The sequence below is a fragment of the Lutra lutra genome, chromosome 16 (genome assembly GCF_902655055.1).
Source record: "Lutra lutra chromosome 16, mLutLut1.2, whole genome shotgun sequence".
NCBI lineage: Eukaryota > Metazoa > Chordata > Mammalia > Carnivora > Mustelidae > Lutra > Lutra lutra.
Window position 1 is genome coordinate 36,946,566 of NC_062293.1, and position 19,272 is coordinate 36,965,837.

The 19,272-nt window shown below is 38.8% G+C and overlaps 1 protein-coding gene across 11 annotated transcripts in view; it reads right to left on the minus strand.

The window, feature by feature from the left end:
* Positions 1 to 19,272, minus strand: part of ACACA (acetyl-CoA carboxylase alpha) — a 243,255-nt gene that overhangs the window by 162,584 nt on the left and 61,399 nt on the right. For all 11 annotated transcript variants that reach the window (XM_047708298.1, XM_047708296.1, XM_047708299.1 and 8 more), the window contains 7 exons: positions 18,960 to 19,058; positions 17,364 to 17,470; positions 13,393 to 13,503; positions 7,626 to 7,835; positions 3,730 to 3,900; positions 2,674 to 2,835; positions 2,147 to 2,310 (listed from right to left, as the gene is read on the minus strand). In XM_047708298.1, coding sequence (XP_047564254.1) covers positions 2,147 to 2,310; positions 2,674 to 2,835; positions 3,730 to 3,900; positions 7,626 to 7,835; positions 13,393 to 13,503; positions 17,364 to 17,470; positions 18,960 to 19,058 — 1,024 coding nt within the window. The remainder of the gene's footprint in view (positions 1 to 2,146; positions 2,311 to 2,673; positions 2,836 to 3,729; positions 3,901 to 7,625; positions 7,836 to 13,392; positions 13,504 to 17,363; positions 17,471 to 18,959; positions 19,059 to 19,272) is intronic.

Genomic DNA, 19,272 nt, shown 5'->3' on the forward strand with positions numbered 1-19,272 from the left:
CTGCCAAGTGGAATATAAAACCACTGTTGTCATTATCATCCCATTTTTAAGAGAAGGCAGAAATCCATATATCTATTTCAATCTCCCAACTTCTAAATACTGGCAATTTTTTGAAAATTAACACTCTGCAAGCCAATCAAAACACATCTGTGGCTGTGACTAGTCGGCAAGCCACCAACTTGTAAGCTCTAGTGTAAGCTTTCTTCACTTTGGCAAAGCGGGATATGGCTGCGAAAGAAAAGGGCAGCTTTATAGCAGATGGTTTTACTGGTAGTGTTACTTTAATTCTGAAAAACTTTACTTCCAGTTTTGAATAAATGGGAAGAACAGAAGAGAGCAAAACAGAGAAAAATTAAGAGTTCCCTACTTCTAAATAAGTTATTAAAAAACCAATATTATTGGGGCGCCTGGTGATTCAGTCGTTGGGCATCTGCCTTTGGCTCAGGTTGTGATCCCAGGGTCCTGGGGTCCTGCATTGGGCTCCCTACTCTATGGGAAAACTGCTTCTCCCTCTCCCACTCCCCCTGCTTGTGTTCCCTCTCTCGCTGTGTCTGTCCAATAAATAGAAATCTTAAAAAACAAAAACAAAAAAACCCTCAACATTCTTAATAAATACTCTTGATTACACAGTCCATGTGTTCAGTTTAAAGGTCAAAGAAATGATTATAAATGCATGGTATAAGAAAACAGACAACGATGGGGCGCCTGGGTGGTTCAATCAGCTAAGCGTCTGCCTTTGGCTCAGGTCATGATCCCGGGGTCCTGGGACTGAGTCTCACGTTGTGCTACTTGTTCAGTGGGGAGCCTGCTTCTCCCTCTGCCTGCCACTCCCCCTGCATGTGCTCGCTCTATCTCTCTTTTTCTCTGACAAATAAATAAATAAAATCTTAAAAAAAAAAAAAAGAATATAGAAAAAAATAGTACTAGTTCAATTTTTGATAGATATTCTAAAATATCTGAAGTGTAAATTATCTTCTAGAGTCCTACTTTTCAGGAAAGCAAAATTGATTTTAATATTTTATGTTTAATTAATAAAATAAAATATTCAATATTTACATTTAATAGATGTTTATTATATTTATGTTTAATATATTTATATTTAATGTATTTCTATTTTATGTTTAATATATTTATATATTAGTAACACTATAGACAAGTTACATGTGTACAAGCTGTGTGTACAGTTCATAGTACACTGAGGACTCTTATGTAAACAATGTGGAGAGTTCCCTTATTCGTTTTCATGTAAAAAGCAGTTTAACTTTATTATTTTAAATTAAGACTGTAGGCTACTTCAAATCTTCCCACCTAACCATAAACCCACTTCATCTTACCTAGGATAAGGTTTGCCAGCTAGATTTTATCTAGATGGCCAATTTTTCTCTAATTCTGAGAAACTGTAGTTACCCACTCCCTCAGTGTGAAAAAAAGATAAATCTAAAAACAAACAAGCAGCAGTAGACACTGAAGAAAGGGGACTACACCTCTGAGTCCTAAGTTTTGAAGAAATTTTGAGATTTAACTTTGTTTTCAGAAAAAAAAAAAAGACTTTCAAAACCAGTACATTAATTTTTTCATCAAATTCATAACTCTAGTAATGTACGTGAAAGGGAAAAGGAATAAATTTTATCCAGAAACTAGACATAAGCCTTCTGTTCTTGAAAACATATATAGCTATGTTTCATAACTATTTTGCATTTTTAATGTATGTAATTTCAAAAGCAAATAAATGGTCTGGATCAGAAAAAAAAAAAAAAACGTTAAGCCTGTAGGGCATTTACAGCCATACCTTTATTTGGATGACAAATAACAGATCTTATCTATGATTTTATATGGTGCCAAGCTCTTGGTCAAGAATCTACCTCCCCGCCAAAACAATATTGTTTCTATGGAAAAATGTGATTTCTTTAAAGCAACCAATTATACAAATTTATCAGAAATATGTGAAATCCCTGAAAAAACTCAGAATGGAAAACCATCTGCCAAACACTGTGTAATTGAACACAACATGAATGCAGGGACAACTGAAGATGTGTTTCTTCCAAAACATTGTCCGTATCAGTACTTCTGTAGCAGAAGCTCACACCTTCACTGAAGATTAACACAATTTTTTTTTAAAAATGCAATCAAAGGTTCTTATACTCACGAAATCGCTTCCTCTCTGTTTTCTCCCCAGGAGAAGCAGTGACCAAACTGAGAATCAGCAAATTCATGAAGGCCCCCTGCGGCAGCAACACTGAAATAACCCCAAACGTTCTTATTGCTACGGAAATTCAGTTCCTGAACTGTTCCTGAGCTGGGCTTAAAACCCTGTTAGAGAATGAAGAACAGGAGAAACCATAATATATTTCTAAGGAAGAGAGCATTTATATGTTCATTATTTAGGCTCTGTGTTAATCACAGAGGGAAGCAGAAATGATGCACAAAAATCAGAAAGGCTCAAGAGCCAGCATTCAGGGCTACAGATCCAATGAAGACTCTGTAATGACAGAAGTTGGATGAAATGGTCAATAGAGCAGTGATCACTTATTTGTCTGCTCGGATGAGACTTCTGTAAACTTCCCTCTCCAGAGGAAGTCCCAAGATTCTTACAGAAGCAGGTCTTCAGATACCAGATGGATATTAAAATTCACAAGGAAAAAAAAAGTGTGAAACTTTTAAGTGATGGGTTACCTCATCTGGATTTTCACTGGTGATCCGAGCAGCAATAACATGGCCCCTTGGACAAGGAACGTGGGCAGAATTTTCAAAATCAATGGGAGCATCGCCCCAGGGAGATACCCCATACATCATACGAATATCCTTGATTCTATATAGAGGGATCCCCATAGCAATCTGAAAAGAAAAACATCACTCATTTTTTCAAGGGTATTTTCCTTAAAATGTGGAGGTTAACAGATTACCTACAAGATTTTTCATTTTAGTAGCCACCACCTAAAATGTTCTATTTCTGTTGCAGCCTGTATTCTACAACAATCAAGTAAGGAACCCTAAGTTGCCTGTGTGTCTGCTGACACCGCTCCTTTAAGGGAGCAGGACTAAAATACATAAGGGGAGAGTCAGCATACATGACTACCCAAGAAGTTCAGACAACTAAAAAGTCCTGTGTCATAATTATTTCATAATTATTCCCACAAACCACTGAGAAAGTATATCAATCTTTAGTACTTAATGGGAACCCAGAAGGAGCTCCCATTGTGGGCAGAGAATGTGTTCGATACAAATGATATCAAACCTCACCATTAGCCATTACTGCCTCCCATAACATTTGTTTCCTGGGCCAAACAGAGAAAACGAGATTGACAACACGCACTTTAAACAGTACAAAAATAAACAAGTGCTGCCAGAGTCTTGCCGGGAAAAACATCCACCACCACTGTGCTTCATTACAGAACACGAGTAAAAAAAGGAGAAGAGGACAAAGTCATAAGGTTTTTTACAATTAAATTAATTGAATAAAGCAAATTATTTAAAAATTTCTTTCTAAAATATGACAGTTTCTCCCAAACATGTCTGGCCTAAAAAACATGATAGTACTACTAGATTTGTACCACATCAGGAAAACCAACCCACACATCACAACCCATACAGCACGAGATGAACACAAGATGAGACTCTGATAGGAGGTGCTTCTCTCTTAGCAGACACCGGTTAAACCCGTTTCTCAGGCATCTTGGACATTCAGAACTCCTTCAGGCAACTCGCTCAGCCAAGATCAGGGTGATTCACCTGGAGTTGTGCTGCGGGGAGGTTGACATCAGCCACCATCTCTGTACAAGGATGCTCCACCTGCAGCCGAGGGTTCAGCTCCAGAAAGTAGAAGCTTCCATCCTGGCTGTAGAGGTATTCCACAGTCCCAGCACTCACATAACCAACCATTTTGGCAAGTTTCACCGCACACTTGAAGAAGAAACGTAAGTCGACATAAGTATCTCAACCTTGACCAGCTGTCGGACCACTGTAGCCCCTCCCTCTCTCCCTGACTCAAATGTCCACCATTTTTAAGTGCCTCCAAAGGCTTTCAGCCACACAAGAGTAAATTTCACTCTCCCTGATTACTAAATAAGGCCCCTAAGACATGGATGGCAAACTCAATCCAGAGATGGGAAAACCATTTCTCAATTGGGATCACAAGCAACCTCACCCTCTCAGCTGTAAGTGTATGCTGGCAAAAAAAAAACCCCAAAAACCAAAAAACATACCACCATGGCAGACTATTCTGGGTGTCCTGGTTTTCAGTATTCCCAGTAATCGTCCTAGAAACATGGCTGTCCAGCTATAGACTAGACTTTGTAACCTCTCTTATAGCTAGTGACTCAGTTTTGACATATGTAATGTCAGCATTTGTGAGTAATATGCATCAGCCCTCAGTCAGGTTTGGAAAGGAAATTACTTTTCCTCTGTTCCTAGCTTCTCCCTTTCTGTGCTCTGGAACATAGTCACAATAGTTCAAGCCAGTTTCCACCATGCAGATGAAAACACACTAAGAATGACAGAACAAAACAAAAGAAACTGAATTGCAAGATGGCTTCAGGAAGCAGAACTGTCCTACCAACCCTGGAGAGCTCACCTCAGATTATGATGGGAAGGGAAACTTCTACCTCATCTAGGCCATTTTATTTTTTAGATCTTTTATTAAACTGCTTAACATGTCTACTAATCAATACAGAAATTATAAAATAAAGGTAGGATGCTACTATTTAAAAAAATTAAAATATGGGATGTTAGCTTAGCAACAGAGTAGTGGGTAGCAAGGAACCAAAGTGGGTAGCTTGAATCAAATCAAGCAAAAATCAAAACAATCAAGTGTTTGATTCCAACAATGAGGTTGGGGCCTCATTGTTAGGCATAACAAAACATTCAGTAAACTGTTTTCCACAATAACTTGGACAGCAGACAACACACCAAATAAGCCCTAAGAAAAAGTCAGAAAAAGCCAGACTGAAAAAACCAACTGCTTTTGTACCCCAAAACCAGGTTAGATTCTCACCCTGAAGCAACCCAGTATCAAAGATCGACTAATAGAGGAAAACAATGTATCTAGAAATCTTGGGAGTGTGGTTACTCCTATCTGAAGCTGGCTGGAAGCAAATAATCCAGAAACTTAACTAAGTTTTGAAGGAACTGTATTTCTAAACATACCACAAATGTGGCCTTGAAAAGCCTGTGATTGATAATGGGAGTAATATTTGTGATTCCACTCTTGCACCAGCTCTGACAAAGAAGGCATAGTCTCCGAGGCCCAATCACAGAGAAAACTCAAGGAGGAAGAACTTCACAGGGAGCAAAGCCAGGTACTTCAGGGATGATGGGCAAGGGATTTACCGCCAGAGAGCAGAACCAGAGGCAGAGAAAGGGCTAACTGAAATCATCACAATTCCTGCCTAGAAGGATCTGCGAACTGCTATGGGCCAATGATTATTGTATATTTTTCATTCTTCTTTTTTCCAAATGGGAGTTATCCTGTTCATATTCCACCACTGTATATTGGGTAGATGCTGGAGGGAGGTGACCAGAGGTAGATAACTTGTATTTTAGGCCACTGGCCCATGAAAAGCCACATGAACATTTAATGCAGAGAACTGTACATGACCTAGAGATCTTGGACTCTGAGCTGACTGTAGTTAACTCTGGACTGATGAGACTTTGGGCTATCTTCTTTGGGGAAAGACTAAGAATGCTAGTGAGAAAGTAGAGTGAGAAAAGGGGTGTGAAAAGATAATGGGTAGCCGGAGGAGCAGAGTGAGGCAGATTATTAAATGCCCTCCAGTGATTTTTCTGTGTGTCATTCATCTAGTATTAGCATCTCCTCAATTTCAGCTGAGTATATGGCCACCCAGTTAGTGATTACAATTCCCAACATCCCTCACAGCTAGGTGTGATTGTGTAACTGAATTTTGCCCAAAAGGATATGAACAGAAGTAATGTGGGTAACTTCTTGATCACATTTTTACATGCTTGTCCTCCTAGTCCTTTGTCTCCTCCTCCCACAGGCTACAATATGAACCTCATCTTGTGAGAAAGCTTTAATCATGAAGATAATAACACCTTAGGGCAAGGGTTGGCAAACACTTTCATTAAAGAACCAGATAGTAATTATTTTCAGCTTTGTGGTCTATGGAGTTTCTGCCACAACTACGCAAACTCTGTCATTGCCGCAACAAAGCAGCCAGTTCAGACATAAATCAATTAGCATGGCTGTGATGAAGTAACTTTTTATTTACAAAGAAAGTTGGCAGGTTGGATTTGGCTAAGAAGCTGTAGTTTGCTGACCCCATTCCTAGTGAATGGCAGAGCAATAAACCCTGATATCAATTCATCTCATAATGATGGTGAGAATAAGAGAATTTATACCTTGTTTAAGTCACTGAATTTTGGAGGCCTCTTTTTTTTATAACAGTTAAAGAATGATTCTTAATAAATTCACACAGTGTAGGAATTAAACTTCCAACACAGATGACCATATATTTAGCTTATTTGAAATTCATGAGAAAAGAGATGGAAAATATATTTCCAGTAAGATGACTCAGTCACTATTCCAGAAAAGATCATGTTCAGACCCAAAAACTACAACTGTTTCCAAGGGATCCTGCAAGACTACTGAGAGATTCTTTTCTACACAAAAATACAGAATATATAAACTTTAGAGATGTGTAGACGACCTTTCAAGAGATAATGGATTTGAATAAATACATCTGAAGATTCAAAGATAATCAACTAGAAAATGGAATTACCCACTTACCATGAACTTGTTGGAAAAAAAAAAATCAGGGTTGCCTGGGTGGCGCAGTCAGTTAAGCATCTACTCTTGGTTTCAGCTCAGGTCATGATCTCAGGGTCTTGAGATTGAGCCCCATGTGGGGTTCCATGCTCAGTGCTGAGTCTGCCAGACTCTCTTCCTCTAAGGGTGCCTGGGTGGCTTAGGTAATGATCTCAGAATCCTGGGATGGAGCCCTGCAAAGAGCCTGCTTCTCCCTCTGCCCCTCCCCTTGCTCGTGTCTTCTCTCTCTCCCCCAAGTAAATATATAAAATCTGGGCAAAAAAAAAAGATTTTCCCCTTCTGTCTGTTCCCCCACTTGAGCATGTGCTCTCTCTCTCAAAAAAAAAAAAAAAAAAAAAAAAAAAAAAATATATATATATATATATATATATATATAGACAGTAAGATTTTAAAATCCCAAAATTTCTTTTCTTTACCTCTACTCAAAATGGTACACTAGGGACACCTGGGTGGCTTATTCAGTTAAGTGTCTGCCTTCGCCTCAGGTCATGATCCTAGGGTCCTGGGATCAAGTCCCACATTAGACTCCTTGCTCAGTGAGAAGCCTGCTTCTCTGCCTGCCACTCCTCCTGCTTGTATTCGCTTTCTCTCTCTGACAAATAAATAAATAAGATCATTTAAAAAAAAAAGTACACTAAATTTTTTTCAAAACCGTGAAATGACTGAGAGCCTGAAATGTTTAGAGGGAGAACAGTGGAATCATTTGTCCTTTAGGAAAAGGATATAATCTTATCAATTATCTAGAACCACTATTTGAAATTTCACTATTTGCAGACTGGTATATGAACTGAATGAGCAGTAGTCCTGTGTAAGAAAAAAAGAAGGCAGCTTTTCATATACACACCTGTTCCATATGTTCAAATACTGCTGGAGTAGCGATAGCAGCAGGTGCTTCCTCAATAATCTTCTGATGCCTGCGCTGTACAGAGCAGTCACGGCCAAAGAGAGAGATAGCATTGCCATACTGATCTGCTAGGATCTGTACCTCCAGATGACGAGACTGTTTGGCTAGTCTCATCACAAAAATAGGAGACCCAGGGACTTCAGCTTGAACCTACATTAGGAAAGGAAATAAAACAAATTCTTAAGTGGTAAGCATTTTTTTTCAATCCTGATAAGCTGCTTCAATTTCAACAGGCAGATGCCTAGAAGTGTCAGGGACCACGTGAATTAGTAGGAGTACAGCAATGAATAAAACATAGTTCATGCCCTCATCTATCTTTAAGATCCTACATTCTTTGTTATGTAACCAGCACTACTTGGTGACTAGGAAACACAGGAACACCCGATGTGTTACAAAAGTGAAAAAAACAAAATAGTTTGAAAAGACACACACACAAATCCCACAGAAGGGTAAAATCCTGCCATCAACTGTAGACAGCCAAATGAACGCCCTGCTCCAGACGAGGTGCTTTCTTGGTTCGCATTACATCACAGACAGTGTTGTGCTCAAAGGACTTGGATATTCAGCACTGGGGCACACTGCCACCGGAGATCGAGTTCTACCCTGGCAGGTGTTTTCTTGTAGCACTTTTAAAGATCATCCAATGTTTTCTGGTTCCCACTGCTTCTACTGAGACGTCATGCTATCAATCATATTGTTACTCCTTTGCAAGTAATCTTTTTATAGCTGCTTTAAGATCTTCTTTTTTTTTTTTTTACGGGGGTGGTGAGGTAGCAGAGTTACTCCGGTTATCTTAGATGTGGTTTTCTCTGTATTTGTCCTGTGGGGCTCACAATATATTTTTTTTAAATCTGTGCTTGGTATCTTTCCTAAGTTCAAGATAATTCTTAGCCATTAGCTCTACAAATACGGTTTCTGCTCCATGATGTCATCAAATATTGCTTCTGTTCCATCCTCTCTCTCCTCTTGAGATTCAAAGCCCATGATGTTAGATTGTTTCACTGTATCCCATATGTCTTTTATGCTATTTTGCTATGTAACAAGTCTCCCCAAGACTCAGGAGACATCATTGCTGAGGACATCAATCATTTTATTTGCTCATGATACTGTCCTCATCTGGACAGTTCTTCTGGACTTGCCTGGGGTCACTCGTATGCATATCATCACCTGGTAGTTCAAGTGGGGTTGAATGGTCTCACTCAAATGTCTGGTGACTTGCGCTGACTGTCGGTGGGGAGGTCCAGGGAGCCTTGACTGGAACAGCTAATCTCTACAGCATGTGGACTCTCATCCTCCAGTGGGGCTAGATCAGGCTTCTTCAATGCAGCATTCCAAGAGGGTGAGGGCAGAAGCTGCAAGACTTCACAAGCTCTAGGCTCTAGAATGTACATGACACCACTTTTGGCACATTCTAATGGTTTAAGCAAGCCACAGGGCCAGCTAAGACTCAAGGGGTGGGAAAAGAGATGCCACCTCTTGATGAGAGGAAAGGCAATCACATTGCAAAAGGATATACATACAAGGATGGGAGGAGTTATTGCGGCCATCTCTGCAAACAATCTACTATGGTCCACCCTCTGGCCACAATAATTCATATACCTCCCACATGCAAAATAGACTCACCCCCTCCCAAGACCCCCAAAGTCATCCAATCATGGCATCAGGCTTGACGTCCATTTTCTCATGAATCATGTCCAGATGCGAATGAGACTCCTTGGGAGCAGCTCCTCAGGGGCAGTTTCTCTTGATCCAACGATCTGGGAACTAAAAAGACAAGTTATCTGCCCCAACACCCCCAATATTTAATGATGAGATGGGGAAAGGATAACTGTCAAGATATTCCTGTTCAAAGAAGAGAAGATGGGAAGTACACAGCAGTCACTGTTCCATAGTGACTCTGAAATCTACATGGGTACAGCCTGGGTTCTCTGACTCTAGGGACAGGGAAATTTTGTTAGGGTCCTTGTTCTGCAACTTGGGAGTGATCTCCCTAATCCATGGCTCTCCTCTGCTTTTAGCTCTGCCCTCTTCCCAGCCCTGTTCTCTGACAAATCTTTTTATTAGAAATGACTGGTATTTACAGCTGAATAGCTTTCTCAGTCTGCTTCCTGTTTATAGAAGTTGAAGACACAGAGCCTCTATGAAGTTTGAACTACCCTTTCAGACCCTCTGGTATAATCATCAATACAAGTTTCTTGAAAATGTTGTGGGTTTCCTACGAATCACACTGAGGGATTTACTCCTTGCCCCAAAATATCTGTAACTTTTCTACACAGGTATCTCATTACTTTGGGCATATCAGGCTGCTGTGGAATAACACCTTTAAAATTCTCTGAAGCTCTTTCCTGTTAACTGAGAGGGTAATCTACCCAGTAGTGTATTGAATATTTCTGAGACCTTAAAGGATCTCACAGGTATTCTTGCTTGGCCTTTACCCGGAAGTCATTTTTTACTTTGAGATTCTTTAGCCGGGTGGAGACTGGGAATGAGAAAAAGCTCTATTTTCAAACTCAACAAGCTTGAAATACCTTCATTAGCTCATCTCTCTCATATAGTTCCTTAGCATAAGTAACTAGAAGGATTTAACAGATGCTTTCAACACTCTGTCTAGAGATTTCCTTAACTAGGTCCATGAGTTCATTAAATATATTATCTTCCAAGTTACCTCAGGCAATTGTTCCATCATTACAGAACACGTGTTAACTTTTTTGTCAGACTCTATTAACAATTCCCTCACTGCCTATCCAGCCTCCACTAACAGTTTATTCACCATTCCATTCCTCCAGGCGTCATTAACTATCTTATCATTTTTTTCAGCCTGCACCTATGAGCTAGTCTTAAAGTCAATGTCACTTTTTTTTTTTTTTTTTTTTGTTATGGCAGCATCACACCTTTGGGGTATCAATTTCTGTGGCAGTTACCCAGTGATGCCTAACAAACCAATAAAAATTTAGTAACCTAGGACATTGACCATTTTATTTTATTTGCTCACAGCAATTTGAGCAGGGCACAGAGTCAGGTAGCTCTGCTGATCCTGGCCAGGAGCTGCTCATGCAGCTGTGGTCATCTGGCAATTTGACTGGGGTTGGATGGTCTAACAGAGTCTCACTTGCATGTCTCAAATACAGTGCTGTCAGCATCCAGGTCTAGGAAGTCTTAGCTGGGACTACTCATCTATATATCATGTGGCCTCTCTTTCTCCAAAAGGCTAGAGTGGTTTCTTCACTTGTCAGTCTGAGGCTCACTTCAAGAGGGCAAAGGCAGAAACTACAAGACCACTTGAGGTTTAGACATCAGAACTTATATACCATTTCTGCTACATTCTTTTGGTTAAAACAGGTCACAAGGCTAGTCAAAATTCAAAGAGTGGGAGAGTCTTTCTTGATGGGAGGAAAGGCAAAAATCACAGGGATTTGTATAGAGAGATGGGAGGAGTTATCATGATCATCTTTGCAAATAATCTCTTACATGCTCTCTTCTGTATTTTTCATCCTTTTGTCTCTTCATGCTTTGGTCTGAATTTTCTTCTGAGCTATCTTCCAGTCACTAATTCTCTCTTCAACTGCATCTAATACGCTATTAAACTCTTCTATTGACTTATTTTTAGTTATTGTATTTTCAGTTCTAGAATTTGTTTCTTCTTTAGTTTCCAGTTTTCCAACCAAATTCTTGTCTTTAATTTCCTTGGATACATTAAGGATAGTTAACTTCAAAATCCTTGTCTGAAAGATCCATTATATAAACTCTCTGCAGGTCTGTTTAAAACTGACTTTTATTTCTCTTGATTTTCAGTCATGTAATTTGATATGCCTGCTTACTCTGAAACGGCTATTTGATGACAGCATTTGAAAGATAAAAAAAAATAATCTGAGGTTCTGGATGTTATTAAATGTGCTTCTTTCTGGTGGATAGTGACACCAGTAATCCTGAACCCCTTGCTTGAATCAAAGTTTGAGTATCTTGAAGCTGAGATTTAGTCCCTCTGAAGGCTGGTCTATTTCCAGTTTATTTTTACTCCTAAGGTATAGTGTCTTTAAGATCCCAACCTAAAATCTGGGAGGTTTTTACAGGGAACCTTCCTTAGCAAACTCTAAAGGCTAAATTTTGTCCTTTAAGTCTTTGACTGTTGAAAACTCCAATCAGCTTTTTAACTGCTTCTTCTCAAACTAGAAGATATCTCTAGGAGAAAAGTGGCCTCAAATGCCACCTCCTCATGTTTCCTTCTTCTCTTATACTTTATTTAGCCCCATAACTCTTCACTGTCTTGCAAAGTCTCTAATGCCTATAAATAGACTTTTAAAAAAATTTTCGTCCAGCTATTCTAGTTTGTTCTCAATGGGAGGATTGGTTTGTTATTTAGTTAATCATTATTTGAACTTGAGGACTTTCACGTAAAACTTCCTAATCTTAGTGTTCTAGATTCTTCAACTATTTGATTCCACAGTAATAAGTACTTTTAAAATATCTAAAGGAATTATACTTTTTAAAAAAATTAATGTGTTTTTTCTTTTACTTCTAAGAGTGAAAGACCTTTTCTTTAGACCCCACAAGGCATTGATCTACCTATGAAATTAGGTAAACTACAAAAGGAATATAAAGAAAAAGAAGGGTAATATTTGAATTCTGACATTCAAAATAGAGGACAGTGTAACAAAATAACACCTATCAGTTTGCTGTTGAATGGTTTTTAGAAAAAGAAAAAGGGCAAATAGAAGGTGGCTAGAGACACTAGTAAAAGGTAGTACAAAGTAAAAAATGCTGGGAAAAAAATAAAAACAGTGGGAAGCTAAGAGAGTGAAAAACCAGAATGTGTCCCAATTTTCCTTTTTCTGATTCCTCTTTTTCTGGTAGGAGAAAAAAAGTGAGTCAAGTATGTGAGGGTAGCTGTAGGGCAGTAAAGAAGAGACTTTTGTCTCTAAATCATCTCTCTAAGACTCTGAAACAAGATCATTTTTTTGGCCTTCACAAGTAACTTCTAGTCTGGCCACAACACTTGGCTGCAAATCAGAGGGTTAGACAGAGATTTGAGGTTTTTTTCCTAGCCCTCCTCAGTTATAGGATGTGGACCTGCCATAGGGCACCTGCATGTGGTGGCCATGCAGCACAGACTAGGATGTAGACTATGGAGCTGGCCAGGTAGATGGGACACAGAGCAAAAACTCCAGAGCCTGCAGCCAGTTTGAACTAAAGTGAGGTAAAGTCAATCAGAGAGCCTGAGTCTGGCCAAGCCAAGAGCATCCAGATCAGGAGTTAACCACATACTTTATTTACAGTGCCAGCAATAGGGGGACACAAAAATGTAGAAAGGCATTTTGACTCTTCCTTATCACTATGAGGTCCTATGAACCACTACACTATACAGGGAAGAGCTATCTGAGAAACTGAGCACTTCTACAGAAGAGGGAATGACTATTTTTTGAGTTCCCTTATTGAAAAAACCTTACATTGAACTGGACATTGCTAATAAGCAGATAGGAGCTAGAGAGAAAGACTAGAGTACTTACAGACAAAACTAAAAATTAAATATTTTCTGGACATCCAAATTATATAATGACTTATTATTATCTTTTATTTTATTGAGGTATAATTGACATACAACATTAGTTTTTGGTGTACAACATAGCACTTTGTATATATAGTGTGAGTTAAATCATGAATCTCTGATATACCTGTAAATTCAAACAAACAAAAACAACTTGTATTCTACCTGTCTGAAGAGGTTGGGAAAGTCATCTGCATTGTTGACTTTTCTGATTCCTTTCCCACCTCCTCCTTCTGAGGCTTTGATCATTACTGGATATCCAACTTCCTCTGCTGCCTTCAAGAAAAAGAAAAATGTAAGAGTATTATTAACAGTGAAGGAGAAAACTGGCACCTTCTCCCTTTAAGAATGCTGTCACTGGGGGACATCTGGGTGACCTACTCTTGATTTCAGCTCAGGTCATGCTCTTGAGCCCCATGTTGGGCTCTGTGCTCAGCACGGCATCTGCTTAGGATTCTCTCTCTCCCTTTCCCTCTGCCCCTTTTCCTGCTTGCATTCTCCCTTTCTCTCTCTCTGAATAAAAATAAATAAAATCTTAAAAAAAAGAAAATGCTGTCATTGGTAGGTCCAAAAGTAGTAAAATAGAAAAGTCCTAAAGACTAGGCCAAAAAAAAGGCAACATAGGTGAAAAAAAAGTCATAACAGTATTTGTAGCATTAGGTTGAACCAAAATAAAGTGCTTTTTTTTGTAGGTTAAAAAAAAAAGAACTGTTGAATACTGGCATTTTCATATGGTTCAACTTAAGACAATCCTGTATACATAAAAAAAAATTTTTTAATTAAAAAAAAACAAAACAAAACAAAACTACATGTTTATGGGGCACCTGAGTGGCTCAGTCAGTTAAGCACCGAACTCTTGATTTTGACCCAGGTTATGATCTCAGGGTCATAGGATCGAACCCTCATGTCAGGCTGCATGCTGAGCATGGACTCTGCTTGTCCCTCTCCTTCTGCTCCTCCCCCTGCTTGCACGGTCTCTCTCTCTCAAGTAAATGAATACACAAAATCTTTTTTAAAGCTTATGTATCTTTTTTAAAGTTTATATATGATTATACATGCATTCAAACACCCACATATCAGGGTATTGAAAGAAAAAGTCTAGAAATACACCAGTGGTAATTTATAAAAGGAAGATGGGTAGACATACTTCCACTTTTTACTGTATTTATTTCTATATTACTGGAATTTCTTATAGTATATAGGTATTCATATATTTCCTCTAATTTTTATTTTTAAAAAAGGTGTAAGAAGTTCACTTAATAAAATGCTGACAGCTTCGGACAACACGTAAGATTTAACAAATCAGAACTCTCATGTATTCTCAAGTTATTTTCTCACTCAACTTTTTATAAAAGATAAACATAACAAGATACTAAAATATTTTAAAAATTAGGAAAACTAATTTTCAACACATACTCATGTGGTTTTTGCATTCATGACATTTAATAATGATCAGGTAACAATCCTAAAACTTTCTAAAAATTATTATGTATCTGTTAAGGAGGGAGGTAGTTAAATCAAAATATGTCCATCTATTAGAGAATACTATCAATTATTAAAAGGGATGAGGTGGCTTTTACATGTAACAATACAGAAGATGTCTAGATTGTATTGTTACAGCAAAAGTAGAGTGGGGAAAAGTTAACCAAAATTTAGAATAACTAAGTCATTCCTTTGTCGAAACATCTCAGTGATTTAGTTTCCATTATAACAATATCTAAACATGTGCCAACAGAAAGAAGGGTAATTTCAAATGTTGAATTAGTTGATTATGCACAGTTCCATCTCTTCTAAAATTCTCTTAGCGCTAATCACTTCTAAGCTTATAAACAGAGTTAGCCTGATGAAATAGTGTTATAAAAGCAAGTTATCACTGAATGATAAGTACCAAAAAATCAGCCACAAGTGTGGAAAAGACTTTTAAAAAAATAGGGTAGTTCATAGGATGTCAGTAAGAAGGCAGGTCTTTTTAAAAGATATGAAGGCTCTAGGCACAGGTCATCCACTTAGAATACCTTTTTTTAAAGATTTATTTATTTGAGAGAAAGAGTGAGAGAGAGTGAATGAGAAAGAGAAAGTGAGAAAGAGCACGAGCAGGGGGAGAGGCCGAGGGAGAGGCAGGCTCCCCGCTGAGCAGGGAGCCTGATGCGGGACTCACTCTTAAGACCCTGGGATCATGACCTGAGCTGAAGGCAAAAACACAACCAACTGAGCCACCCAGGTGCCCCTATTTAGGATATTTTAGAAGAATTTTAATATCATAAGGAAAATGCTTATACCTAATAAAAATAGGAAAAGAAACTAGGATTACTAAGCAATATATATATAGATACACATATATATACATATTGAGAAACTAATTTTATACTTATAGTAATTTTAAATATGGAAAACTATTAATAAAGATGATCATTTTATGATAACAAACAATGAATCAAAAAAGCCTGAAAGAAGATGCATGAATGTGTTATGAATATGTATCTATCTCTGGATGGTGGGTTTATGGGTGTTTTATCATCATTTCTTTTCTAGCCTTCCAAATTTTTTTTTTTTTTAAGATTTTATTTATTTATTTGACAGAGAGAGATCACAAGTAGATGGAGAGGCAGGCAGAGAGAGAGAGAGGGGGAAGCAGGATCTCCGCCGAGCAGAGAACCCAATGCGGGACTCGATCCCAGGACCCTGAGATCATGACCTGAGCCGAAGGCAGCGGCTTAACCCACTGAGCCACCCAGGCGCCCGCCTTCCAAATTTTCTACCAGAAATTTTTACGTTTAAAATTATGACCAGGAGGGCGCCTGGGTGGCTCAGTGGGTTAAGCCACTGCCTTCGGCTCAGGTCATGATCTCAGGGTCCTGGGATCAAGTCCCGCATCGGGCTCTCTGCTCAGCAGGGAGCCTGCTTCCCTTCCTCTCTCTCTGCCTGCCTCTCTACCTACTTGTGATCTCTGTCTGTCAAATAAATAAATAAAATCTTAACAAAAAAAAAAAAAAAATTATGACCAGGAAAAAAAGGAATTTTAATTGATGAGCAAAATAGCTAGTTCCTTACAAAGGGCTTCTACTCTTTGGCAAATTATAGCAAATAGAGTATAGCGTTTGCAATTCAATTAGATATATTAGTTATTCTTATTAAGGAGATAACAAGAGGCTTAACTTGAAATGAAACAAAAGAGCAAAATTAGTTGAGCATTCAGTGTTCCTCTTGAATTTATAACACACAAAGTCAAACACGAGTAGTGTGTTTTTCTAAAATAGCCTCTTTCATCATCTACTTGGAAGCGTGTATAACCGACACTTCCAACTATTTAAAAAGTTAAAGGGGAACAAACAGGAGAGAACGATAAAAGAAAGAACTGGCGATGTTGGAGAAAGGATCTCCTTTTGCATGGGTTCCTGTTGCTACAAGGATGGACAGAAATTAGACACTTCCAGCTTCTCTTGGCTCCCTCCCTCACCCCTCCCCAAGGGAAAAAGTGAATTGTGTGATTGCTCAGTTAGGAAAGAGGAACTGAGCATGCACAGCTCAGACTCTTCCCCTCTGGGATCAGCCCACTGCACAGAACATATGCTCTTTGTCAGCTCTCAGTAATACAAAGAAGCTGGATGGTAAAAGCTCTGTTCCTGCAGAGGAAAGTATGGGGTTACTCAGCACCGCCAGTACCCAGTGAATGAGCAGGTAGAAATCAGATGTTCAGTTTACACATCTGATTGTTGCTACATATTGAAGCCATTTTCAGCAACCTATTTGTAATAAAGCTGACATTTCTCTGTCTGCCTGACTTCTTGGTTCTGAATTTAAGCAGGGGAAAATGTGAATTGTTTGTTACTCCTTCCCCTACCCCCACCCCCACATACACACACTAACAGGTGGTAAAGGGCAGAGTTGGTACTCCCTTAAAGCTGAGTTAGCCACCTAAGAAATGTTCTGTCCAGGGGGGAGCAGTTTGCTTCAAAACAAATTTAAATTATTTTTGTTAAATCTATGTCACTTCCTTACTCTATAAACTATTATCTCATGTTCTTACAATCCCAATGCCATCACAGGTGTATATCATGAACCAGGGTTCAAACTGCTTTGTTTGTGACTCTAACTGCTCAGTTGAAAGACATCACTCCCTAGAGTTTGTAACCTACCTTCAGCCCATCATCCACATCCTTCACATAACCTTTTTCATATAATTCCTGGGGAACATTTAAGATACGTTTTGAAAAATCATTTTCATGCCAGTCCACACGAAGACCTGTAACAGATAACAGTGACTTGAAAGCTGCTGTAAAAGCTTCTGATCTTGTCAATTGTCTGCTATTCCTTCTTTCAAATGGCTCTCATATTTTTCCAAAATTGAGGGTATATGTGAGAAAGAGGGATGCCATAAAAGCCTCATCAGTCCCTGGGGTTAACGGCACTTAGCTCTGCAGGACCTGGCAACTCAGGTTCTGACCCTAGAAGAAGCCAAGAGAACTAACAGGGAGCAAACTTGTAAAAATGCAAGGACCTACAAGATGAAAAAAAACGAAAAAAAAAAAACCCATGTCAGACTTTTCACAGCAACTCTGCAGGCAAAATACCTTCGATTTGTGTGTTCAGGCCTGCTCCAGGGCCAGAGGTCTGGGAAATAATTCAATCTTTATGAGCCCTTGGAAATAGAAATGGCGGTTTTATTGGCCTCAGCAGAGTCATGATTCCATGCTCCCTGAATGTCCCTGTACTCAGCCACAAGGGGAATGCTACAGCCTCTCCATTCAAACAAGAACAAATTCAAACGTTTATTTTAAACTGTTTGACCCAGCAGTTCTGGAGAGGATATTGCAATCCCCCTGGAGAGCCAGAGTAACAAGAGTTCAAATCTGTTCAGCCTCAAGACAATGGTCATTCCCATTTGAAAGAGCTTTTAGAGTATGTCTGCTCCCTTTGCTGGAGTACTAAAAAAATGCAAGTTCATACTGCTATCAGCTATAATGAATGATTCACATGGCACTCTTTAAGGGATTAGTCAACTATAAATCATTTCAAGAAAAATTTTATTCTTCTGTATGCCTGGAAGAAAGGTTTACTATTGTCCTCATTTTCTGCATCAAGGGCAAAGGAGAAGTTGAATGGTATTAAACAGGCAAAGAAAATCACCAATAGATAGTGGGCTGGCATTAAGAAAACACTGGCAGGCAAACATTTGAATAAGCTGGTTTTAGGTTTTTCTTAGTGATCCAGGTCACCCCTCAGACAGGTTCAAAGGCCTAATTCTGCCTAAGTCCACCTGTGAAGAAGATTCTAACCTACCCAGAGCAAATCCCAATCTACAGAACCATGAGAGTTTTCCTAGAGTTTCTCCAAATTCCAATTAAGTCCCCAGATCACTTAAATCACAGCTTAGCATCTATGCATCTGGTATAAAATTTATATTCCTAAGACATCATAAAATCACAGGTGTATTAATTAAGCTAGGAAATACAAGATACCAGAAATCAACCTTGATTCTATTTCTTATCACATATCAGAATACATTTTCTTTTTTTATTTAAATTCAATTAGCCAACATATAGTACACATCATTAGTTTCACATGCAGTGTTCAGTAATTTATCAGTTGCATATAACTGCCAGTACTCATCACATCATGTGCTCTCCTTTATGCCCATCACCCAATACACTTTAAATAAAGACTTAAGCCGCAGTCCCAAACATCATACTGAGTTTTTCCGTACTTCAAAATACAAACAAATAGTTTCTTACCACTGCCACTCCAGGGAAGAGTCGGGATACCTGCAGTTTGAGCCACTATGGAAGATGCAATCTTATCCCCCAAAGCCCACATGGCCTGGCTTGGAGGACCTAAAAACAAGAAAAGAACCGTGACTGCAATATTCTGGCTTCATCTCTGTCACACAGATTTTGTCTTCTATATGATTATTTTTGTATTTGTCTTATCTCCCCTACATTACATATTATGGAGATCATGATCTTGATTGGGGGATTACTATGTTATGACTTATCTTTGTACCCTTTATAGAACCTAATGTAGTGAGCTCTTAAGCAGAGTTCAGTA